The sequence below is a fragment of the Urocampus carinirostris genome, chromosome 7, assembly GCF_059441175.1.
Source record: "Urocampus carinirostris isolate Australia breed hairy pipefish chromosome 7, RoL_Ucar_1.0, whole genome shotgun sequence".
Lineage (NCBI taxonomy): Eukaryota > Metazoa > Chordata > Actinopteri > Syngnathiformes > Syngnathidae > Urocampus > Urocampus carinirostris.
In genome coordinates, this window is record NC_142355.1 from 38,500,860 (window position 1) to 38,527,288 (window position 26,429).

The following is a 26,429-nucleotide window of genomic DNA, read 5'->3' on the forward strand; positions in this document are numbered from 1 at the left end:
TCTGGTCATTCGCCTGGACACAGTATCGAGCCAGTATGGGATGAAAATATGCACAGAAAAAAAAGTAATGACCAACAATCCCCAAGGTATCACCTCAAACATTTACCATCAACCACAAACAGAACATGTCACCAAATTTAAAAATCTTGCAGCTGTCAGAACGAGAAATCATGGCCAGGATAGCTCAAACACAAAATGCACTTGTCAGACTTGAACCCATCTGGAGGGACAAGAAGTAGAACATAGCTGGAAAATCAAAGATCGGACTCGTGCAAGCGCTGGTTACTTCCATCTTCCTCTACGCTTACAAGACATAAACACTCACAGCAAATCTGGAAAAGAAACCAAGGCCATAAAGCTACTTAGCCCATGTGATAAATGAAATGGTGTTCAACACCGTAGAGTGCACATTGGACCCTACGAAGAGCCGTTGTCAACTGTGCTCGTCACAAGTTCATCAGGACTGGCCCAGATGATTCTCCAGTGCACAGTCCAAAACGGCACGAGGAGAGGAAGACCGAAAAAGAACTGGGCAACAACATTAGGGAAAGGACTGGTGTCAACTTTGCCACAACCCAAAAACAGGCCAGGGAACCGTCAAAAGTGGAGAAAGCTGACCAGAGTTGCGTCCTCTTTGGTGTCACGACCAGAAGTGGGTAGTATTGGAGTACAGACGCCTCCCGACTTACGTACATTGGACTTACGGATTACGGAAGATACGATAATTTTTTTTCGGGATGTCGAAAAATATCCGGACACTGCTGTAAGTTAGATTTTGTATTGTGTGCATCTTTTTCCGAGTAGAGGACAGAACTGTCATGCTACTTCCCGCCGCGTGGCGCTATGAGAGGTTACCCGGCTTCTACTTCCTGGTTCGTGTGTAATCATAACAACATAACAACGTGTTCTTATTTCCCCCGCTACAGGCGTGTTGTGGTGCTGTGAGAGGTCACCCAGCATCCACCCCGAAGAATAAGTCCGCTTCCTCTTCCTAATTCGTGTGAAAATATTCTATACTGCATCTCCAGCGCGCTAAGAACTTTGATGTTTTTATTGTTTAATAAAACAATCTCGTGCATCCATGCAATATGGTTGGTGTAAAGCGTAAGAAAGAAAGTTTCCTTTGAAACGAAAGTGGAATAAGAAAGCTCGATGCGTTTGAGAAAATGGAACGCTTTTTTTCAGCCACTTTTTACCACGGAGGAGGACCTCTCGAAGTGCAAGTCCCAAAAGTAAGTAAAATCTCATTATCTTTATAGAGCATATTATTTTATTTAATGTTTATTCTTTTAGTAAAAAACAATAGAGTTTACTCATTCAAGCCTGAAACATACTTATATAAACCTTAAACATACAAAATATAGCACTGAAGCAACTCACGAACAAATTCAACTTACGAACGATCGTCCGGAACCTAACTCGTTCGTAGGTTGGGCAGTGTTTGTACGTTTACTCTGTTACATTTACTTGAGTAAGTTTTGGGAAATTTTGTAATTCTAGGAGTATTTTTAAATCCCTATACTACTTACTTACTTGAGTAAATTTGTGGGGATTTTTTTTTACTTTTACTCCGCTACATTAGGAAACATTGAAGTCGTTACGTAGATTTATTAAGTAACGAAGTAAGTACGCATCTGTCCGTCTCCGCCAAAGCGCATTTATTTTGACGCAGAACTTCGCCAGGCTCTACCATGTTTAACCAATCAAACGTAGCAGTCTTGTTACGTGACCATATTCCACTTCGGCAGTGGAAAAGTTGTTTATGGATAAAGCAGATCAAAAATGTTGCTTATTAATACAGACTGTGAGCTCTTTGAACTCATTTGGTCATTGTTAATATATGCTTTATAGAAATAATTAACCTACAACCTTTTAAGGTCTCACATTAAAAGCATATTCTTAAAAAGGGTGCCAAACACCAGCTACAATATGCAATGTCTCCTTTGTTTGCCTGAAGAAACAGAGATTTCTGTATTCAATAATTAAACATTGAACTTGAACATGTAGCAGTCATTTTCCTAAATTCTAATTTTAACTTTGGTTTTACTTGGTATGTATTACTTGCTTGTTTTATTGTTGTTTGATATTCTGTGTACAGCAAACTTGGTGTCATCAAAGGTGCTTTGAAGTAAAATGTTTTATTATCCTCAATCATCTAGCACCTTTGATTCAACCACTGTCTTTTAAAAATTGTTTTTTTACAATAAATACATATACAGAAATGATTCTTTGCTGTGTTTTATGCGCGGTGCATATACATTTAGTCACAAACACACACACACACACACACACACACACACACACACACACACACATTATATATACACGTTGATCATTTTAAACTACTTCGGAATTAAATGTGTTCCTTTGTTGATTGGCTGGACTTTGATAATTTGATGATCTGCTTGGTTGTTAAAAGAATAATCAATAAATACGACCTTGCCACAGTTATTCAGTGATTGAGTAATTTTTCACCAAGTCCTTTTTACTTTTACTCAAGTATTTGGATGTCTAGTTTTACTTCTACTCGAGTAATATTATTCTGAAGTAACAGTACCTTTATTTTAGTAAAATCTCTGGCTACTCTACTCACCTCTGGTCCGGACGACCCATGCAGTTAAAGGATGCGTGAACAGTGAACCGTGAACCGACTAGCTTAGGATCAAAGGGGCGCATTTTACCTGGTCTATGCCCATAACAACCGGGCTTCAGAAAAGAGGCGTGTAATGATTAGTCAATGCCATCTCACGTGACGTCTTAACCAAATGACAACTAAAGGCTACATTTCACACTTTGGGATGAAAATGGTGAATAAACAATTCAAACCACATAGGGTTTATACAATGCTGTACATTTTTAAGAAAAACTCAGGCTGCTATACTTAGCTTTGGAAGGGGAGGGGCTTGCTACTACCTTAGCTACTCGCAAAACTTTGCGGAAGTTAGAGAAGTCAGTCCAAGTAAAGTCTGCCTGGAAGAGAGAAGCATAAGCTGAACCCAGTTAACGAAAACTTTTCATAGATGGACCTTCGTTCGGAGAAGATACAGCGGGTCATAGCCAAAGTGAGTTGAAATAACCTTTTTAATAAAAACATTTTTTCCCTAACTCGAAACTGACAGCAAGAAAATGAATGGGCGCCTAGCACGGCGCACTAACACAAGCTAATTAAAAACTTATCAGCTGCCAGCAACTGGCTCGACCAGCTCTGTTGCTTCACGGAAATAACACGGAAGCTTTGAATCACTTTGAACACCAAATGCACTTTATGGTGTATTTTTTACCTTTGCTATCGCCATTGTCAAGTCATGTTTATTTGTATATCATACCTGTCAACCACGGCTCCATGTCCGTACACACTGTCGTATTTTCCCGTACAAAATACCAAATAATCGTACACCATTTTTTTCCGAAATGACGCATGATGGGAAATCCCCAGGCGGCAGACGGATGCGCACAGTAGCATCAAACTGCTCGCTTCGTTTGCAACGAGAAAAAAACTGATACCAAGATTAGAGGGTTCCGTGGCGAACTCCTTTGACTTGATTGATTTGCCGTTTCGTGATAGTCGGTGTATACCGGATGGTACCCATTATTGACAAATTTGTGTTTTTCCCGTACAGATTTCCTTGTACGTCGTACTCGTCTTAAAATGCATAAAAACATACTTTGTATGGCCAAACCATAAAGGTTGACAGGTATGGGCAAGGAACTGACCAATTTTATCTTTGTGTAAGAATCATGCCGCAGTTCAGTATATTTGATTTCGTCAGGTCATCAGCCGAGTAACTAACATACATCCATATCAGTAGGTGGCAGTAGATTGCCATTTTTTATTCCTTTCAAGTCAAGTCAAGTCAAATTTATTTATATAGCCCTTAATCACAAAAATGTCTCAAAGGACTGCACAGGATTACAGTTACAAAATTACACAATTACCTGATCTTAAACTAGCAAACCAGCATGCGGGCAAGGAAAAACTCAAAAACCTCAGTGTGAGGAGAAAAGAGAAACCTTGAGAAAGGACCTCACATGTGGTAATCCCCCTTCCAGGATTGAACAGGGTGAATTACAATTAGCATTACTGTACACAGAATAGTAAACACTAGGTAAGATGTTGAAAATGTCCGGAAAGAGCATGACATCAACGACGACGCCAGCTGGTAAATGCAGGGGTTGACATGCTGCAGGTCAGACCCCGGTCCGCTGACCCATCCCAAATCATCCTTCTCCTTCGTATCAGCCAGGCAGGCCTCAGAAAAAGACAGGACAAAACAGAATACGAGGTGGGCATCAATCATATGCTTTGGAATAGAAGTGTGTCTTAAGCCTCAATTTAAAAACTTCCGTTGAGGTTGCAGATCTTATCTCCAGAGGCAGGGCATTCCACAACACCGGGGCCCGGATGGAGAACGCTCTCGAGCCCGCAGACTTCTTGGCTCTCGGAATCACAAGTAGACCGGCATTTTCCGAGCGCAGACTCCGTGCAGGAACATAGGGGGAAATCAAATCAGAGAGATAAGAGGGTGCAAGCCCATGCAAACATTTATATGTTAATAAGAGAACCTTAAAGTCACATCTTAAGTGGACTGGGAGCCAGTGCAAGTTGGCCAATACAGGTGTAATATGCTCAAACTTTTTAGTCTTAGTCAAAAGTCTAGCTGCCGCATTCTGAACCAGCTGCAAACTTTTAATGCTAGACATCGGGAGACCAGAAAGCAATACATTACAGTAATCAAGCCGAGAAGTAATAAACGCATGAATTAAAATCTCTGCATCTGATTGGGACAGCATTGAACGAATCTTCGCAATATTACGGAGGTGGTAGAAAGCTATTCTAGTAATATTTTTCACATGTAACTGAAACGACAGATTAGGATCAAATATAACACCTAAATTTTTGACCGAGTCACTATGGGTGATATTACATTTGTCTAGGTTCAGGGTAATGTTTGAAAACAAATGACGACAGTGAGCTGGACCAATAATCAACATTTCAGTTTTTTCTGGGTTAAGGCGTAAAAAATTATTTGACATCCATCTTTGAATCTCAGTAAGGCAATCCTCCAGATTTCTAAAACTTAAATGTCCAGTTTTTTCCAGTGGCACATACAGTTGAGTGTCATCTGCATAGCAATGGAAACTAATATTATACTTGCGGATAATGTCACCAAGTGGGATCATATAAATACTAAAAAGAAGGGGGCCAAGTACAGAGCCTTGAGGAACACCACAAGGGACATTAGATTGTTTAGAGGTCATATTGCCATAGTTAACACATTGCATCCTGCCTGACAGGTAGGACCTAAACCACGAGAGTACAGTTCCTGAGATACCAATGCGTTCTAGACGAATCAATAATATGTTGTGGTCGACCGTATCAAAAGCAGCGCTGATATCCAGCAGCAGTAACATTGATGAGGCACCAGAATCTATTGTTAAAAGGAGATCATTGGTTACTTTTGCAAGGGCTGTCTCAGTAGAATGATTTGCTCCAAATGCTGACTGGACAGTTTCAAAAAGGTTATTTTCTGACATGAAGTCATTTAGCTGCTGTGCAACGACCTTTTCAAGTAATTTCGCAAGAAATGGCAGATTTGACACTGGCCTATAATTACCTAGGCTTTCTGGGTCAAGGTTAGGTCGCTTAAGCGTGGGTTTAATGACGGCAGACTTGAAGGCTACAGGAACAATACCCGAGGATAGCGATATATTAATAATATTTAAAACTGATGGTCCTAAGATCTCAAACAGATCCTTCACCAGTGAAGCTGGAAACGGATCAAGCAGGCACGTAGTTTGTTTGGCCCTACTGACCATCTGTTTTAGATTATCAAGGGACAATTCATTGAAACTGGAGAATGTTTCTAAACAACCGCTGACACAGTCCATACCTAGCACCTCCACATCTTTGATATAGGAGGAGGAAACAGAGCGTTCTTTTAAAATTTCATTCCTGATTAGTTGAATCTTTTTATTAAAAAATTCCATAATGTCATTAGCAGAATGAGTGCAACCATTTGGGTTAAGTTGTTGTCTGGTAAGTTTCGCCACTGTGTCAAATAAAAATTTTGGATTATTCTTATGTTCAACAATAATCTTAGAGAAATACGAAGCTTTAGCTGAGGCAAGAGCTACTTTATATTTCAGCAAACTGTCACACCAGGCCAGTCGAAAAACCTCCAGCTTAGTAGTGCGCCATTTTCGTTCAATTTTTCTGCAACTTTGTTTGAGTAACCTAGTTTCTTCAGTAAACCAAGGTGTATTTTTCTTGGGTCGGAATTTATACTTTAGGGGCGCCACAGAATCAAGAACATTTACCAAAGCAGTATTGAAGTTGTTTGTAAGTGAGTCAACAGACCCAGTGTACGAAGGGAAGGCTGCAGTTACCGTAGGTAATAATTCTTTTAAGGCTAACACCGTTTTAGGGCGGATATTGCGACTGCTAAAGCCTATATTTTCCTTATCACAGTAAACATTAAACAACACCTCACATTTAACAAAATAGTGATCAGAGATGGCATTAGGATACGGTAACACTGTAACATTTGAGGCTACTACGCCACGGGTTCATATACTAAGAATATGGTCATGGGGTAGTGCAGGGAAATACATTTGATAACTTATATAATTTTAACTAAAAATAGTTTAAACTTTAGTAGACACTCAAAATAGGGAGAAGAGATCACTGGGTTTTGAACTTAGTTTTCCACAGATACGATCAATAATGCATCAATTAATGTAAAAAAATTGCGAACGTGAGTTTGCAAATTTATTGTTCGTTATTATTTTATAAAACAAACAAGTATGGCAGGAATTTTTTTTTAGTATTTTGTTATGTTTTTAAAAAACAAAAATTTCAAAATAACATCAAAATATATACCAAAATGAATAGTAATACATGTTATCTCCTTAGCCATGATAACCGCAGAAGATTAAAAAAAAACTATACTGTCATTTTAAGCAATATGATTATTTGAACTAAAAAAAAAATTAACAATAACATGAAACTAGTTCTGGGATCCATTATTTTAAACAAGGACTGTATGCCTTGGGATTTTTTAATGAGAAAAAGTGTGCCTTGGCTCAAAAAAGGTTGAAAAACACTGCCTTAACCAGCTTTGAAACGAGTAGTCATACCTTCCTAAAGTATTGGGGGGGAAATACATTTGCTTTTATTGACATGGTAGTCCCAATATTAAAGCAGAGTTGACAAACTCATTTAGCTCTGGGGCCACACTGTAGACAAAAAACGTTGTTACGTGGGAGGAGGACTAGTAAATACATACAAAGTGTGCCTTAGCTGAAGCGCTGGGGGTCTTTCATGGGCTCATACTTAAATAGTAATTCGGGGATGTATGATTTCATTATTAAATGATTGTTGTGGTTACTTCCCCTTCACTAAGATTTATTCTCTTGTGTATCTCAAGCAACAATTGCCTAATTTCCACTACTATAACTTAATAACTTGGGGGAAACTCATGCAGATTGGAAAGTGACAAAAAATGTCACATACACACAAATTTCAATGATTGATATAATGAGTTAAAACTTGTTCTGTTTTTTTTTTTAATGACAAAACAGTCCTTCTCATAGAACTTTTTTAAGACCCTGGTGGGTGGGCAGTCTGGAACCGAGAGCTATTTTTTGTTACTTATTAGCGCAAAGGGTACCCAGTTTGATATGCATTTTTAATATATTAACTTAGCATGTTATTATTATCTCGGTACGATGTTATTACTATGTTATTACCAGGTTCATTATTGGAAGTAGGGTTAAAAGACTCAGTCAACCACTAAAAAAAATGTTTCGTTAGAAAAGCACAATGACCCAGAGTTTCTCTCAGATTTGTCTCGTACGGCACATAAAATGATGTGGCGGGCAAAATACAGTTTTTCTGTTAATTTTTTTTGCCAAGCCTTTCAAAGGTTTTTTTTTGGGAGGGGGCTACCCGTAGCTGCAAGCTGGCGGATATTGATTTCAACCCCCTCTAGGTGAGGCTCATGTTGTTTCAAATAATACAATTTTTCTCAATCTGAGGCTTTTTGGCAAATGCAATTTTATACGATGGATCATGTAATTTGGCCAATTATTTAAATCAATAAGGTTTCTTAACAAAGTGTTTTTTCTTAATACAGTACCTTTTAAGAGGTGCTAAATAATACACACTGTGTCCCGTTGACTTACTGTTTTTCAAAAATTTTTGAGCCAATGCACACCTTTCAAAATGTTTAAAAACTAATTTCTGGTATCAGTTTTATGCTCTTTTAAAGGACGGTGCAGTGTATTATTAAGCGCGTCTTAGTCGTGAAAAAAAAAACGTTTAAAAAAAAATATTGAATAATAAGCAAAAATATTTTTCAATATAAACGTACATACTTTTTGAATACTCATAGATCAAGAAATTTATTATATATGTATATATATATATATATATATATATATATATAACATAAAGCTCACCAAGAAGGAGCTGACATGTTTGTCCGACATCTTTCTGCTAACGGTAGACCTAAAAACTTTGTGAAAGGCTCTGCAATTTTTTTTATTTTATTTTTTTTATATAAAAATGATGGAGTTTGGTCACTTCGACTCTGTAGTTTGTATGCATATACAACTACAACATATGCTATGTTATTGCTATGTCCTTAATATGTTTTGACCAGGTTAATTGTTGTAAGTAGGGTTAAATAGACTCAGTTAAGCACTAGACCACTTGGGCTGACAACATTAAGGAATTGACCGATGACAATATTGCCATGACCTCAAAAACAGGCCAGGAACTGTCAACAGTGGAGAAGGCTGTTCAGAGTTGCATCGTTCTTGGTGCCCCGACGACCCAAAGGGGGGCACCACGTTAAAGACCACTGATCTTAATTTGTTTCAAAATTAATTTCTGTTATTTTCATGTTTCTTTTTAAAGTTTACATTTTCATGTTTCCTAAATTGAAAATACAGTATAAGGTTTTTCTTATAATTTGTGGTAACCGTTGTTTAGGAGGTAATGTTTATTTGGTTTGGTTCAATGATTTTATATATTTTTAAATTGTTTTTACTGTATTTTTATGTTTTTGTTTCTTTAAAAATAACAAATAGTACTTAAAATATGCAAACACTCTGTATGTGGAACACATTTTTTGCTAGTTCTAAAAAATCTTAGTAAAATAAGAAACTTAAAAATTTGCAAAAATTATGGTCAAGATTTATTTGATTTATACTACTATATTTTTGTTGTGCAATTTCAAACAGTTTCTTGAAACAAAATACGTTATGAAATATAGTTCCTTTACTAGCTCATAAGTAGATTATTTTGATATAAAATGAAAACATAATCTGCTGCCACCTACTGATATGGATGAATGTTACAGGTACCCAGTTGATCACTGGAAAAAAAAGCAAGTATACTCTACAATGGCGTTTTTTTTTTTTTTTTAAATATATGTTTGGGCAATTTCCTCCTGCGCACTCATGTACCCTGGCAGCATGGTTCAAAGACGCTGTCTTAACCGAAGCAATGAGATGCCTTATCTGATGTGTTTAATTTAGTACAAGTTCCATGATGTTGCTCTCAAATAATTGGTTTGCCTTAACACTTTAGTCCTAATAGTGTGCCACATTTTAACCCAAGCGATGAGATCCCTTATTTGCAAGTTTGTTTAATTTCAGTACAAGTTCCACGATGTCGCTCTCGAGGAGTTGGACAAAATTGAGAGCAACTTCCCAGGGATGATCCCATCAGTAGGCAAATACAGTGAGTTTGGTGTTTGCGCCTTTTTTTCTGTCACACAGACACACATCTTAAACGTTTCGCTAACTTCTGTTCTAAATTGTAGCATTCAACGATGGTTCCCAGAAAGAGCTCCTGAAATTGAATGGCAACCTTCCAGTCAAGTATGAAGGTGGTATTTGAATTTAGAGCATGTTGTTTGTTAACACCGCATGAGTAAGCATGTTGACCTTTTTTTATTTTCAAAGGACGCTCCTACAATTTTCCCATACTGTTATGGCTGATGGACTCCTTCCCAGTCACCCCTCCCATTTGCTTGCTTCGCCCAACGGCTGACATGGTAATCAGGGTGGGCAAACACGTGGATGCCAAAGGACGCATCTACCTTCCTGTGTTGCACAACTGGGATCATGTAAGTTGTCCTTTCTTCACTGTGCATTCTGAACGCTGCTCACTCTTACGTGTTTTTCCCCTGCAGCCCAAATCTTCTGTAGTGTATCTTCTGGAGGAGATGATCTCCAAGTTTCAAGAAGATCCTCCTCTCTCTTCCAAGACTGCAGAACAGACAGACCCACAGGAGCTCCTGGCCTTTGTCAACAATCTCCGAATCAATGAAAGTATGTAACCTAAGCCGTTTTTCTTGTCCCACTAAAGCAGACATGTTTAACATTCAATTCTTGTATGTATGTGGGTGGGTGTTGTATGCTACTCTGTGTGCCTTTTAATTGCCCCTTGGCTCAGCTCCCTCTTCATCACGACGGACCGGTACAGGGTTTGAATGACGGCAGACGTTGCACCGACCCGTCTGTCGATCTCCCGTTCCATCCTACCCTCACTCGTGAACAAGACCCCAAGATACTTGAACTCCTCCACTTGGGGCAAGATCTCTTCCCCAACCCGGAGGGAGCATGCCACCCTTTTCCGACTGAGTACCATGGTCTCGGACTTGGAGGTGCTGATCCTCATCCCGGCCGTTTCACACTCGGCTGCGAACCGCTCCAGCGAGAGCTGAAGATCACGGCCTGAGGAAGCCAACAGCACCACGTCATCTGCAAAAAGCAGTAACACAATGCTGAGGCTCCCAAACTCCATCCCCACCAAGGCTGCGCCTAAAAATTCTGTCCATAAAAGTTATGAACAGAATCGACAAAGGGCAGCCCTGGCGGAGTCCAACCCGACTAACTGCCGGCAATGCGGACCAGACTCTTGCACCGGGCATACAGAGACCGCACAGCCCGGATACCGGGTACCCCATACTCCCGAAGCACCCCCCACAGGGCTTCCCGAGGAACACGGTCGAATGCCTTCTCCAATTCCACAAAACACATGTAGACCGGACAGGCAAACTCCCATGAACCCTCAAAGACCCTGCAGAGTGTGTAGAGCTGGTCCAGTGTTCCACGGCCAGGACGAAAACCACACTGTTCCTCCTGAATCCGAGATTCGACCTCCTGGCGGAACCTACTCTCCAGTACCCCTGAATAGACCTTACCAGGGAGGCTGAGAAGTGTGATTCCCCTGTAGTTGGAACACACTCTCCGGTCCCCCTTCTTAAAGAGGGGAACCACCACCCCTGTCTGCCAGTCCAGAGGCACTGTCCCGCGATGTTGCAGAGGCGTGTCAACCATGACACGCCCACAACATCCAGAGCCTTAATGAACTCCGGGCGGATCTCATTGACCCCTGGGGCCCTGCCACCGAGGAGCTTTTTGACCACCTCAGTGACTTCAACCCCAGAGATGCGAGAGCCCAACTCCGAGTCCTCCGGCTCTGCTTCCCCAGAGGAAGACGTGTCGGTGGGATTGAGGATGTCTTCAAAGTACTCCGCTCACCGATTCACAACGTCCCGGGTCGAGGTCAGCAGCCCCCCCATTGGCACTATACACAGTGTCGATGGCACACCGTTTTCCCCCCTAGACCTCGGATGGTGGACCAGAATTTCCTCGAAGCCGTTTGGAAGTCGGCTTCCATGGCCTCGCCAAACTCCTCCCATGCCTCGGCAACTGCCGAAGCCGCATTCCGCTTGGCCAGCCAATACCTGCCAGCTGCTTCCAGAGTCCCACAGGCCAGGAAGGCCTGATAAGACTCTTTCTTCAGCTTGACGGCATCCCTCACCGCCGGTGACCACCAACGGGTCTGAGAGTTGCCGCCGCGGCAGGCACCGACTACCTTACGGCCACAACTCCGAATAGCTCGATGTCCCGCCGCCTCCCTCGGGACATGGGCAAAGTTCTGCCGGAGGTGGGAATTGAAACATCTTCTGACAGGAGATTCTGCCAGCCGTTGCAACAGACCCTACAACACGCTTGGGTCTGCCGGGTCGAAGCCAACTCACCACCAGGTGGTGATCAGTTGACAGCTCCGCTCCTCTCTTCACCCGAGTGTCCAGAACATGCGGCCGCAGCTCCAACGAAACGACGACAAAGTCGATCGTCGAACTACGGCCTAGGGTATCCTGGTGCACATATGGACACCCTTATGTCTGAACATGGTGTTCGTTATGGACAAACCATGACGGGCACAGAAGTCCAATGACGAAACACCACTCGGGTTCAGGTCAGGGGGGCCGTTCTTCCCAATCACGCCCCTCCAGGTCTCACTGTCATTACCCACGTGAGCGTTGAAGTCTCCCAGCAGTACGAGGGAGTCCCCAGGGGGCACGCTCTCAAGCACACCCTCTTAGGACTCCAAGAAGGGTGGGTACTTTGAACTGCTATTTGGTGCATAAGCACAAACAACAGTCAGGAGCGTACCCCACCCGAAAGCGGAGGGAGGCTACCCTCTCGTCTACTGGGGTAAACCCCAACGTACAGGCGCCGAGCCGTCTAGTCGGAACTTCTCAACCTCACGCACCAACTCGGGCTCCTTCCCTGCCAGAGAGGTTCCATGTCCCAAAAGCCAGTTTCTGTAGCCGGGGATCGTCGCGCCAAGGACCCATTCCTTGGCCGCTACTCAGCTCTCTGCGCACCCGACCCCTTTGGCCCCTTCTACAGGTGGTGAGCCCATGGGAAGAGGGTCCCACATCCCCGTGGGTAAAGGTCCGGCCACCAGGCGCTCGCCAGCAGACCCCACCTCCAGGCCTGGCTCCAGAAGGGGGCCCCTGTAACCCGCGTCCGGGCGAGGGAAATTCAGGACCAATGTTTTTGCTCGTCATAAGGGGTCTTCTGATCTGCGTTTTGTCTGGCCACTCACCTAGAACTTGTTTGCCATGGGTGACCCCTCCAGGGGCTTAAAGCCTCCGACAACATAGCTCCTAGGATCATTGGGACACACAAACTCCTTCACCACGATAAGGTAGCAGATCAAGGAGGAACATGTCAGGTTAATTGGACGGTCCAAATTGTCCCTAGGTGTGAATGAGCGAGCGAATTGTCAGTCCCTGTGTGCCCTGCGATTGGCTGGCAACCAGTTCAGCGTGTCCCCTGCCCACTGCCTGAAGATAGCTGGGATGGGCTCCAGCACCCCCGCGACCTTACTGTGGATAAGTGGTGCAGATAATTGATGGATGGATAGATGATAAAAACCCACAGGAAAAACTGTAAACAAGAAAAAACGTCTGCCAAGCACACAGAGCATTTTGTTTTGGTGAGTGGCAAGAGTGGACGGATTTGATTGGGTGAGTGGTAGGGGTTGCTATATTTCTGCACACATAGCACTGCTCCCCTCTCTCTTACATGCACCAACTGCGCTGAAGGGAAACACATCCATAAACTTCGTTTTCAGTTTTTGTGACATACAGGGAGTGCAGAATTATTAGGCAAGTTGTATTTTTGAGGATTAATTTTATTATTGAACAACAACCATGTTCTTAATGAACCCAAAAGTCTCATTAATATCAAAGCTGAATATTTTGGAAGTTGGAGTGGGGCTTTTTTAGTTTTAGCTATTTTAGGAGGATATCTGTGTGTGCAGGTGACTATTACTATGCATAATTATTAGGCAACTTAACAAAAAACAAATGTATACCCATTTCAATTATTTATTTTCATCAGGGAAACCAATATAACAGCTCAACATTCACAAATATACATTTCTGACATTCAAAAACAAAACAAAAGCAAATCAGTGACCAATATAGCCACCTTTCTTTGCAAGGACACTCAAAAGCCTGCCATCCATGGATTCTGTCAGTGCTTTGATCTGTTCACGATCAACATTGCGTGCAGCAGCAACCACAGCCTCCCAGACACTGTTCAGAGAGGTGTACTGTTTTCCCTCCTTGTAAATCTCACATTTGATGAGGGACCACAGGTTCTCTATGGGGTTCAGATCAGGTGAACAAGGAGGCCATGTCATTAGTTTTTCTTCTTTTAGACCCTTTCTTGCCAGCCACGCTGTGGAGTACTTGGATGCGTGTGATGGAGCGTTGTCCTGCATGAAAATCATGTTTTTCTTGAAGGATGCGGACTTCTTCCTGTACCACTGCTTGAAGAAGGTGTCTTTCAGAAACTGGCAGTAGGACTGGGAGTTGAGCTTGAGTCCATCCTCAACCCGAAAAGGCCCCACAAGCTCATCTTTGATGATACCAGCCCATACCAGTACCCCACCTCCACCTTGCTGGCCTCTGAGGCGGACTGGAGCTCTCTGCCCTTTACCGATCCAGCCACGGGCCCATCCATCTGGCCCATCAAGACTCACTCTCATTTCATCAGTCCATAAAACCTTAGAAAAATCCGTCTTGAGATTTTTCTTGGCCCAGTCTTGACGTTTCAGCTTGTGTGTCTTGTTCAGTGGTGGTCGTTTTTCAGCCTTTCTTACCTTGGCCATGTCTCTGAGTATTGCACACCTTGTGCTTTTGGGCACTCCAGTGATGTTGCAGCTCTGAAATATGGCAAAACTGGTGGCAAGTGGCATCTTGGCAGCTGTACGCTTGACTTTTCTCAGTTCACGGGCAGTTATTTTGCGCCTTGGTTTTTCTACACGCTTCTTGCGACCCTGTTGACTATTTTGAATGTAACGCTTGATTGTTCGATGATCACGCTTCAGAAGCTTGGCAATTTTAAGAGTGCTGCATCCCTCTGCAAGATATCTCACTATTTTTGACTTTTCAGAGCCTGTCAAGTCCCTCTTCTGACCCATTTTGCCAAAGGAAAGGAAGTTGCCTAATAATTATGCACACCTGATATAGGGTGTTGATGTCATTAGACCACACCCCTTCTCATTACAGAGATGCGCATCACCTGATATGCTTAATTGGTAGTAGGCTTTCGAGCCTATACAGCTTGGAGTAAGACAACATGCATAAAGAGGATGATGTGGTCAAAATACTCATTTGCCTAATAATTCTGCACTCCCTGTATTTACAAAATAACTCTGCCTGCACCTTTTTTTGAAACCATTATTTACAAAAAAATGAAGGTTAAAATAACCCTCTATGATCTTTAGTAACTATGGGAGGGAAGTTTAAAGTAGTATATTTGTTGATTTTGGGACACAAGCTCTGGCATTATTTTATTTCATAAATCTTATCATACATATAACGTTGTGCAGTGAAATAAAATGTGCTGAAAAATTAGCTCTTGTCTGGAGAGCGGGTTTGGTGGTTTTGTTGAATTTTGAAATAAATATGTATAATATTTAAAAAAAATATGGTATAGCTCTCTCAACAAAAGATATTTTGCTATCTTGGCTCTTTGTGTCAGAAAGGTTCCCAACCCCTGCTCTAGGTCATTTCTATTAAGAGTTATTAATTTAAAAATTGATCACACCAAATGCTTACTCTGTCTGCTAGGGGGCAGTAATATATATGTATATATATATATATATATTACTCTTGGCTTTATTCGGCCAAGCCTGGTAGTTTTATGCGGTGTAGTATAGTCCTATTGCCCATACACTGCTAAAACCTTTATTTTATATTTCTTTGGCAATTTGGGCAAATATTTTACGATATCATAGCTCACACTTGAGTTTCTATAGTGTGTAGAGTTGGTTCAGGTGTAAAATTGCATTCACTGTTAAAATAAACCAGTTAATGCAAACAAATCTCAATCTTTTCCCCCCTTCGTTTGTGAATAAATGTGTTGCGCCTAGAAACGATCCCTTGTCATCCATTATTGTAATGTGTAGGAGTGTAGGCTATTAAAGTAGGCTGAATTATAAAGAATAATACCAAAAAATCAAAGTAAGCTAAAACATTTTAAGTTGCCTCAGAACAGAAAGTCTGCATCCGGCCTCCTAGCCAAACTGAGTTTGATATCCCTGCTCCGTTTTCAATTCCAGACACCGTCAGACATCATGATCACCCGGCACACAAAGTCTCTGTTATTGGAGGAGGGGATTTAGGAATGGCTGCAGTGATGAGCATCTTGTCCAAGGTAATTCAAGCAGTCATCAGAAGTAAAAGACACTGACCATTTGATGTAGCGGAAAGGTCATTTTCCCAAAACTGTACAAGCAAAGGGAGGTCTACATTTTATGAACAGAAATCCGCAGGTGGTTCGCAACTAGTCCAAAGGGGAAATCCTGTCTCAATTCAGCTAGGATGGGCTGCAAACCACAATAGCGAGAAAAAATGCAAAGGGTGAATATCAGTACTTTGCACTCCAGAAAATAGGGTATAAAATAAGCCATTGTGGGTTAAGAGTGGAGCAATCCAATTTAATTTAGCTTCTTGGGGTACTTTTTCACAAACAGGCTTTCTGCTGAAAATGGGTTATTTTGTTTAAATTTCAAACAACCCCTAGAACTGTCCAAAACTTGTAAAAAGGTTGTAACGATGTTTAGAAATACCCACTAAACATTTAATTTTGTTTTAGACATGGCTCTATATTGTGAGGTTTTTTATTTTATATTTTTCATCAAAGTCCCAGAAAATTGGCTTATTTTGTTAAAAAAGTACCAAATTGAGTCTCTGTTCAGAATACATCCGTCCTCCAAATAGTTGGTAGAATTGCTCAAAACAACTGTAAAATAGAATCCCTGTTAAAAATGTAAAATGCTATGGGCTGAATTATTGTATATGTCAAATTGTTGGTAACGGGATGCGAAAGTTGTGTTGTTTGCTGCCTACGACACAAAATAATGTGCTAATAAGATGGTCGTGTTCAAAATACTCTGCACAAGGCTTTCTGTTATATATGTGAATTCATTTTGAGCCTTCTTTTCTCCCTCTTTTTCTGTTTTCTCAGTGCGAAGTAAATAAGCTTGTCTTTATCGATGTTGCTGAGAGTTCCACAAAAGGCGGCAGCACTGACTTAGAGATTTTCAAGCTACCGAAGGTGGAAGTGTCGAAAGGTATTTAGTGCAGCCTCACAGAACCCGCTTGGATAAATATGTCAAACAACCTAACCCTTTAAAAACACTACAGTGATTCATTGTATTGGACTCGGTATACATGGAGGAATTCCGCTGACAAGGAATTCCCCACATTCTTCGTCTAATCGGTACTTTCCTCTGATGACACGGTTTTTCACGTTCTTCTCTGGCCAGATCTGTCTGCATCCAGGGGTTCCAGGGTTATCGTAGTGACTGCTAATGCGTGGAGCGGGGACCAGTCGTACGTGAGCGTGGTCCAGACCAACGTAGACATGTTCAGAGGCATCATTCCTACACTGGCGCATCTCAACCCCACCGCCGTCATAATCATCGCTTCTCAGCCAGGTATTTAAGGAAAGCCATTGCAGACACTGACCACTGTGATGATATTATTATTACTATTAATACATTTTATTTTGAAGTGCCTTTCAGGACACCCAGGGTCAGTGTTCCCTTTAAGCTGTGTGTGTGTGTGTGTGTGTGCGCAATTGCGCATTACCCAGAGCTTTTCTGCGCACAAGAAAATCTAGTCAGCTCACAAAAATCAGGACTCGAACTTGCTAATTAAGAAGCGAATTAAGTTAAAGTTACAGTGCATGAAGATAAAAATACACGGGTTACCCTGACGCTGTGTTCTAAATCCTGTATTTTGAAGTCAATGTGGAAGTGGAACGAAGTTGAGTAAAGTCAGTAGAGTTTTTCGAGAACCGGCTTCTTTGGCTTGGCTCACTAAAAAGAACCGTCTCTTTAGGGTCCCAAACGGCTCTTCAGGTTGTTTTTGCTTCTTTAATCCCAACGTGACCAAATATGTAAAATTATGCACAAAATGGCTTAAAAGAAGGGGGGAAAATAGAGCATAAAAGAAAAAAATACCAAAATGAAAGAGTAGTGAAAAGCTGAGGAAAAAAAGAGAAAAAAGAGCAGGAAAAAAAAGAAACAAATAAAGGAAAAAGGGGTAATAGAGAACGAAAAAGCAAGAAAAAAAGTACTCTGCTAGGAAAAAATAAACACAAGATTTTTTTAAAGGAATTAAAAAAAATAGAAAAAACAGGGAAAAGAAGAAAATATTTGTGTAGCATTCAAATAATTTCCAATTATGTCAAGTGAATCTTGTTGCCAACATTGTACTTCCACTAAAAAATGTGATTAAATACAGTTCCGTATCATGCAACCGACTGAATAAGCCCCCAAAAATGTTAGTATTATGTGACAAAAGATACCAGGAAAAAAAAAAGAAAAGGAAATCTTGTGAAAGAATTGTAAAAAGAAATGACGTTTGTTGGCCGTACAACCTTTGCAATACTCAGTCAATTCATTCAAAAGTGAAAAATAATTTTGCATTGCCAGAAACTCCGCAAAATGTAACTTGATGTCAAGTTTTGAACATTTTTTATATTGACTTAGCAACACTTGGGATTGCTGTCACTCACTGTTGTTTCAAGCGTTGCTCACCAACTTTGTGTGAACGCTCAGACCCGTGGAAGATAAGAGGGAACATTACCCAGGGTTGCTGTACACAGAATGAAAGACGGTCATGTCAATATTTAAAAAAAAAAAAAAAAAAGCCAAAACAGATGGAATCAAGCACAATCAAAAAAAAAAGGGGGGGGGGTAGGGTATGTGAAGCAGTTTAGATCAGGTGAATGGATAGGCTAGTCTGAAAAGTAGGGTTTGAGTCTGGATTGGAAAATGGGAAGTTTTGGGGGTCAGTTTGTGCGTTCCAGAACTAAAGAGCAGAGAGGCTGAAACTAGGCTCCCCAGGGAGCTGAGACGGGCAGCGGTTACAGTTGGATGAAAGGAGGAAGATTATCCTGGGTTGCAGGACGGGGTGGCAATGTGAAGGAGGTTCAAGAGGTAGGGAAGGGGTTATGGATGGTCCTGTAGGTGTACAGAATTAATTTGTATGTGTTTCTTTGGTTGATTGGGAGCCAGTGGAGTTGATGAGGGACAGGAGTTTTGTGAGGTTTTGGCGATTATGCTGGACCAGCTGAAGTTTATGGAGGGACTTGAGAGGTAGGCTGTAGATGAGAGTATTACAATCGTCCAGGCGGGAAGTGACAAGGCCAATACAAGGATGGGGGGGTAAGGTAGGGGCGAAGACGGTTGATGGAGTGATGGTGAAAGTAAGCGGGCCAGGTGATGTTATTTATATAAGAGTGGAAGAAGAGTGTCCTGTAGAGGATGAAATACGAGGGAGCTGTCTATGGAGAGACTGAAGGCCACTGCAGTCTCATCAAAATATAACCGTTGCAACCAACTCGCCGCTAGGGGGTGCTAGAAGTGCATGAATGGAATTCAACCTGTTAGTAGCAAACGTCCTGCTCATGTGGCATACAGTACTTGCCAACACTACTGATTAACGCGTTAGACTATTTTTCGCCTTAAAACCCGTGAAAAAAATCACGTTTTTAACTTTACTCACCTAAATAGAGACTTTAGACTACGATTTGTCTATGGCCGCTTGATTTTGAAGCAAAACTCAAATTTATATGCGTGAATCAAACGCTGCAACGATCGCATTAGACTTACGTTTTAGTAAAAGTTTGCCACTCATCGTTTTAAACAAGTAGAATTTTGTTTAAATTCCGGACACATCGTGTCTACCCTGGTCATATCCCTCGAGAGGGGTGACCAACAGCAAACACATACAAAAACAGAAAATTTAAAAAAGGGAATAAGTAGCAGAAAACACACACAAAAATATTTGGACCATGGCCAGCCCAAACACCCAAACAAGTTACGCACCTCAGCGCCCAAGTTGGTCATGCTTTCGTCCCTCCAGATGAAACGGGACACAAGAAAGCGGCCGTGTCACTCGGGTCAGGGTGACACAACACACTCTTTTGTTCAACAACAGGGCCCGACAGCTTTCACTGGTTTACCCCTGCCGCATCATACAGGTGCCCTGCCCATCCCTTAGAATGCGTCCAAACATCCCATTATCCTTTCACAACACTTCTCCACTCATTACTATCACCAACAAGAGCTCTGGCTTCCATTATATTTAGACCTTTTTCCTGCAGTGCACTCATAACACCATCCATGGTGGTGATGGTGTGGTTACATATGGACTCTCATGGCATTTTCTTAATTTTCTACATCCTGAATTAAAATGTATGTCTGTTTATGATTCTAACAGCTGTCCTCTTTTTATATTGTTTTCCAGTGGACTTGATGACGCACGTCGCATGGAGACAGAGCGGCCTTCCGCCAACGCAAGTCATCGGGGCCGGTTGTAATCTGGACTCGGAGCGTCTCAGTCACATTCTGGATATCTCCTTAAACACTCACAAACAAGCATGGGTCATCGGCGAGCATTCAGACAACAAAGGTCAGTAGGAAACTCCGGATGCTTTCGAGTTTTGATTTCGGTCGTATGGAAATTTCTGTCTGCTAACAATGTCGGCACATTTCCCCCCGCGACAGTGCCTGTGATGAGTAACAACGAGCGGGGTTCCCAAAAGCCACTGGAAGTATCAGCGCCGGGCTCTACCAAACCACTGCTCAGCAGGTCCGGTTATTAATCTATTTCATTCCAGTTGAGAATCCCATGAAATACTTTGAAATGTGTGCGGGATTTGTGCTTGCAGAGCTTTTGAGCTCATGAAGAATCGAGGTCAACGTTCGTGGTCCGTCGGTTTATCGGTCGCCGACCTCACTAACAGCATCCTTACAGATAGGAAGAAAGTCCACTCCATCACAACGCTCGCTCAGGTGACAACTCGTATAAAATGCTGAAGCTCACGTAATTCGAAGACCTGAGTAATATCATTTGATTACTTTCAATTACTTTTGGATGACTCCAATATCAAATATGCGAATAGAAGATTTAATAAGTTAAATATAAATGCAATAACAATTTATTTAAGACGAATTGAACCATGTCACCTTTAAAAGAACTAGAGGAAACCAAGATCAGGTAGTTGTTTGTACAGATGCTACCCTACTTACGAACATTCGAGTTACGAACAACGGTACATACGAACATTATTTTCTGGATGTCGAAAAATATCCGGGAATTACTGTAAGTTAGATTTTGTACTGTGTGCACCTCTATCTGAGTAGAGGACATTACTGTCGTGCTTCTTTCTGCCGCTTGGCGCTGTGAGTGGTCATCCAGCATCCACACCAAAGAGGAAGAAATCAGACTTCAACTTCCTGGTTCATGTAAACATAACATATACTGTATCGCTAGCGGACTAAGAATTTTGACGTTTTTATTGTTTAATATCTTGTGCATCCGGGCAGCACGGCGGCGCAGTGGTTAGCGCATGTGCGGCACAGTTCATGTCTTGGGAACCTCCTGCGTGGGTTCAAATCCAGCTCCAGACTTCCTGTGCGGAGTTTGTATGTTCTCCCCGTGCTTGTGTGGGTTTCCTCCAGGCACTCCGGTTTCCTCCCACATTCCAAAAACATGCATTTCAGGTGAATTGGCCGGTCCAAATTGTCCCTAGGTGTGAATGAGCGAGTGAGTTGTCTGTCCATGTGTGCCCTGCGATTGGCTGGCAACCAGTTCAGGGTGTCCCCTGCCCACTGCCCGATGATTGCTGGGATGGGCTTCAGCACCCCCGCGACCCTACTGAGGATAAGCGGTGCAGCTGATGAGATTAGATCTTGTGCATCCATTCGATATGGTTTGTGTAAAGTGTAAGGAAGAGGCGAGCCGTTTCTTTTGAAATGAAAATGGAACAAGTAAGCTTGATGCAGTTGAGCGAATGGTTGGATAGCTTTTTTTCGTCCAATTTTTGCCATGGAGGAGGAAGTCACCTAACTCCTCCAAAAGTAAGTTAAACTTAACTTAATTTATAGTCAAGTCATGTTTATTTGTGACGCCCTTAATCACAAAGTCTCAAAAGGCTTTACCGACCACAGAATAACAACGCCTAATTGTGTAGATTTATTTTTCCTTACTATGCTTTATCATTCAGCCTGCTTTGTAACGTTATAGAGCACATGTGTCAAACTCCCGGCCCGCGGGCCACGTCCGGCCCGCAAGATCATTTTACATTATTGTTATTGTTATTAATGGCCCGTCAATATGAACAACGCCGTCTCATCCCTGGACATCATATTCTGACGTTTTAGTCACTGTACCTATTCCTTCATATATGAAGTATACTATACTATATACCAGGGGTCGGGAACCTATGGCTCGCGAGCCAGATATGGCTCTTTCTATGAGTACCTATGGCTCAGAGACAAATTTTATTGCATACAAATTTTCTCCATCTCGTTCAAAACTTGAGCTGTGGATCCGGTTCAGATACACGCAAAGCCAAACCATAGATGAATCACAAAGCAGTACTTTTCAGAATATATAGGGCACGTTTTCACTACAATTTACAGTCAAAGTGTCACACGAAAAAAAAATCATTGTGGCTGTACAACGCTAAAGAATCTTTTATATAAAAGCTCACTATATAATCTGTGTTCAGTGTTCAGATACTTTTTGATGAATCCACGGAACAAATTGTAAATACGCCAAAACACTGGAAGAGAACTTAGTTATTTTATTGGGTGAGTGGGAGGGATGGGTGGAGCTATGCAAAAAGTGCAAGCACTCCCGCCCATCTCTCGCCCTACTTTGTCTGCGCCAGAAGTAAGCACATCAGGCTCCCTGTTCTCAATGTTGTGACGTTTTTACAAAAATAATTTTGGAATATTTAATAGGAGCAAAGGAATTTGAATGTTATTTTAATGTTAAGTTGTTTAAGTTCTAAGTTGTATAAATTAATAAGATATTTTTTTTTACAGCTAAATAATAAATACTGTATAAGTGATTTAAGGTTTAAATTTAATATTCTTGTCTGTTTTTATTCATATTTATGTTCAAAAAACATTCAGTTTAAGTGTGTTCAATAAATGTTTATCCTGGTTGGCCTGCGACCTTAAGTGTGTTTTGAATTTTGGCCCCATGTGCAATTGAGTTGGACATCCCTGTTATAGTGCATATTATTCTATGAAATGTCTATTTCTTTAGTACAAAACCATCCAGGTTACTTATACAAGCCTTAAACATACAAAATAGCACTGAAGCAACTCACAAACGATGGTCCGGAACCCATCTCGTTCGTAAGTAGGGCAGTCTCGGTAGTCTAACAATAAAAGTGCTCGCATTATAACCACTTAGTATAACGTATCGAGCAAAAATGAAATTTTCTCTCAAATGGCAGATAAGATACTGTTTTATTTCACATTAAAAAGCCAATATTGTTTTAAACACATCAAATGTTCACTTTCTAAAATTCCCCCAAAATCTGGGATGTCTTTAATGTCAGTGATTCAAATTATGATGGACACACTTGTCAGTGCATTGTGTATATGCAAATGTTAGACACATGTAAATGAGTGGATGCTGTGGAATAGGGCACACACTCCCAGGCATTAAGTTGCATTCATCATTTCATTTATATGTTCATACTTGTTTGTTGATGTTGTCTCGTTAGTTGCACTTTACTTGAATGGGACCTTTCTCTTTGTTTTGGTCGTACATTATAGTCATGTTTTGTACTCGGGCACCAGGGGCAGCTACGGGGGTCCTGAGAGTGTGTGTGGAATATACGAGACGGCGGAGAGTAGCGAATGGACGTGGCGAATGCAAACAAAGCTAATGCAAAGGAGTAAAAGAATACAAAGTTAAAACCAACCTACATCAGAATTCATCATTGTCCCCTGAAGTGTGCAACATAAATATGCGTTTAAATGAAATTGTAATCCTGCAAAGAAATCCTAAATGTACCTCTCATTTGATTTCTTTTGTAACTGGATCAAAAAATATCTATTTTTTTGTCAACATATTGCGTGACTAGCCTGCTTCTAACGCGAACCCAATGGAACACTGTAGTGGTGCTGGTTGCTGAAAATTGGCTTCCATACACCTGTGTAGGTATTTCACTTAAAAGTAGACATTTGCAGTTAAAAAAGTAATTTAGCACGTTAATCATGTATGGGCTGTAGTTCTGATTAGTTTCGCGCAATATATATTGGATAAAAGCAGTTTTGTTTAAAAATATGGATATTTCTAAGTCAGGGGTAGGGAACCTATGGCTCTTTTCATGAGCACATATGGCTCTAAAATAAAATGTAACTATTGCACATCTCTCTGTGGCCTTCCAAAGTCAAGTGATTTCATCCCGATTTTGGTCCATATAAAGCCGAAGCAACTTAATGCAGAAGTTCGATAAGAAACCATTTAAACTGATAGATAAAATCGCTGGCAAGCGACTTTGATTGACTGAGCAGTACAGGTGGGCGGTTCCCTGCACACAGCTCGCTCAGTGCAGTCTACACCGAAAGTGAATTTGACGATATGCTTATAGTTTGCAGTAATTTGTGACATTTTTACAAAAGAACTTTGCATGCACATTGTTTTGAAACCGTTATTAAGGACAAATTTCATGGAAAAAAATTGCCTCAACACTCTTAACTGAAGGTGGAAGACAAATTATAAATGGCATATTTACATTGATTTGGGACATAGGATTTGGAATTATTATCATTTTATACATTTGATGAAATCATCAAATGACACACAGTGAAATGTACTGAAGAGTTAGCCCTTATCTAGAGAGCGTTTTTGGCAGTTTGTTGAATTTTGTCTGAAACTATATGATGTGGTTCTCTCAATTTCTTTTTAAAACATGTTTTGCTTTTATGGCTCTTTGGGTCAAAAAGGTTCCTGTTCTAAGTAAACCTGAACTTTCAAACGGTACACAATACTCCTAAAGTATTTTCAGACGTGACATATGTTTAATGAGTTTTGTTTACTAGGGCTGGAGCGGCATAGGAGTCGAGGTTTTTTTCAGCCTGCCTTGTCTGCTGGGGGCAAGCGGTTCCATGCGTCTGGCTGGTGTCCCACTCGGGAAGGAAGAAGATTCCAAGCTGAAGGAGAGCATCGGCTCGCTCACAAACCTCATGACTCAGCTGAGGATATGAAGGTAAATATGGACTGAGTGCACGCTCTCGTGCAAGTCAGAATATACAGACAAGCGTGTTTTTAACCTTATTTTATTCTGATTGTGTATATTGACCTCCAATAGTTCATAAATCACACACTTGTACAAATTCTATATTTATACTAAACAAATGGAGCTATTTTGTCCAATTGTTATGTTACATTAAGGCTGAGCGTGCAGGAAACATGCAAGAGTTTTGGCAAGCTATTATCGTTTTTTGCAGGGTTTATAAGTGTGACGTGATTTGTTTTAAACTGCTTTGGGGGAGAAAGGTCTTTGGGCGATGTGCAAGCAGAATACTTGACTTTTGTTTTGAATCCAGTTGAAAATGTACTTTGCACAACTGTAATACTGGAGTATAAGCATGTTTATGAGAGGCCGTTTAAATAAGTAAATCATACTTGCTCTCACGTGTGCACACCTATAACCTTTACAGACACTCTTAAACTTAAGTACACTTTTCTTTAATACATACTCTTAATACTCTCATCCTAATACACACTCACACACTACTATGCTTTCTCACACATCAAAATTACTTAATTTTTCCGCATTTAGTGTATTGATCACCTCAGCTCCGTGTTTTACTTTGGGTACTTTTGTGTATATGTTGTACAGTTCAACAGCAAACTAGAGTTGCTCCCAGTATAGTAGTATGTGTGAGAGTATAGTAGTATTCGTGTGACATTGTAGTAGTGTATGTGCATGGGTATGACTATGAGATTGTAGTTGTGCACATGTGAGAGTATTATTTACCTCCGAAACAGCCTCTCATAGTATTTACTTTTTGATGCTTGTACCAGTGCAATATGCAGAATGATCAACCACTGATGGTTGAAAATGCACATTTTGTTTTTAAACAGTTTTGCGATTGAATAAAAAGCATATTACACAACCCACCGTTTACTGTTATTATACACGCCAACCTTTTGGCATTAAAAAGCGGTAGATGTTATCAGGCTTTTTTTTTCCCATGCGAAACAGTCAGTCCGTACAATATTAATGAAAATACATGTGATTGTTTAAAACAAAGTGGTAAACAATTACCTAAATGGAAAGTGAATGCGGGAAGCACGGCGATGCAGTGGTTGGCGCGTCCGTAGCACAGTTCTGAGGTTATGAGATCCAACTTTCCTGTGTGAAGTATGCATGTTCTCCCTGTGCTTGTGTGGGTTTCCTCCGGGCACTCCGGTTTTCACCCACAAAACATGCATGTCAGGTTAATTGGCCGGTCCAAATTGTCGCTAGGTGTGAATGAGCGAGCGAATTGTCTGTCCCTGTACCCCTGCGACTGGCTGGCAACTAGTTCAGGGTGTCCCCTGCCCACTTCCCGAAGACAGCTGGGATGGCCGGAGGGCCCCCCTGCGACCCTACTGTGGATAAGCGGTACAGACAATAGGTCCTGGGAAGGAAAGATGGTGGTTTGAGCAAGGTAGTTAAAGTTAAATGAAAAATATATTAAGCCTTGCTAGAGAGATTTTACTTGTTCCATT

General features: G+C 41.3%; 1 protein-coding gene across 1 annotated transcript; it reads left to right on the forward strand.

Moving 5' to 3' along the window:
• Positions 1-2,822: 2,822 nt before the first annotated feature.
• On the forward strand, positions 2,823-25,831 carry uevld (UEV and lactate/malate dehyrogenase domains). Its single transcript, XM_088340896.1, has 12 exons — positions 2,823-3,062; positions 9,664-9,748; positions 9,831-9,896; positions 9,973-10,136; positions 10,203-10,341; positions 15,947-16,041; positions 16,855-16,960; positions 17,156-17,326; positions 20,148-20,312; positions 20,408-20,492; positions 20,572-20,695; positions 24,752-25,831. The coding sequence occupies exons 1-12, from the start codon at positions 3,021-3,023 to the stop codon at positions 24,914-24,916; spliced, it is 1,407 nt and encodes a 468-aa protein (XP_088197022.1). The 5' UTR covers positions 2,823-3,020; the 3' UTR covers positions 24,917-25,831.
• Positions 25,832-26,429: the final 598 nt, after the last annotated feature.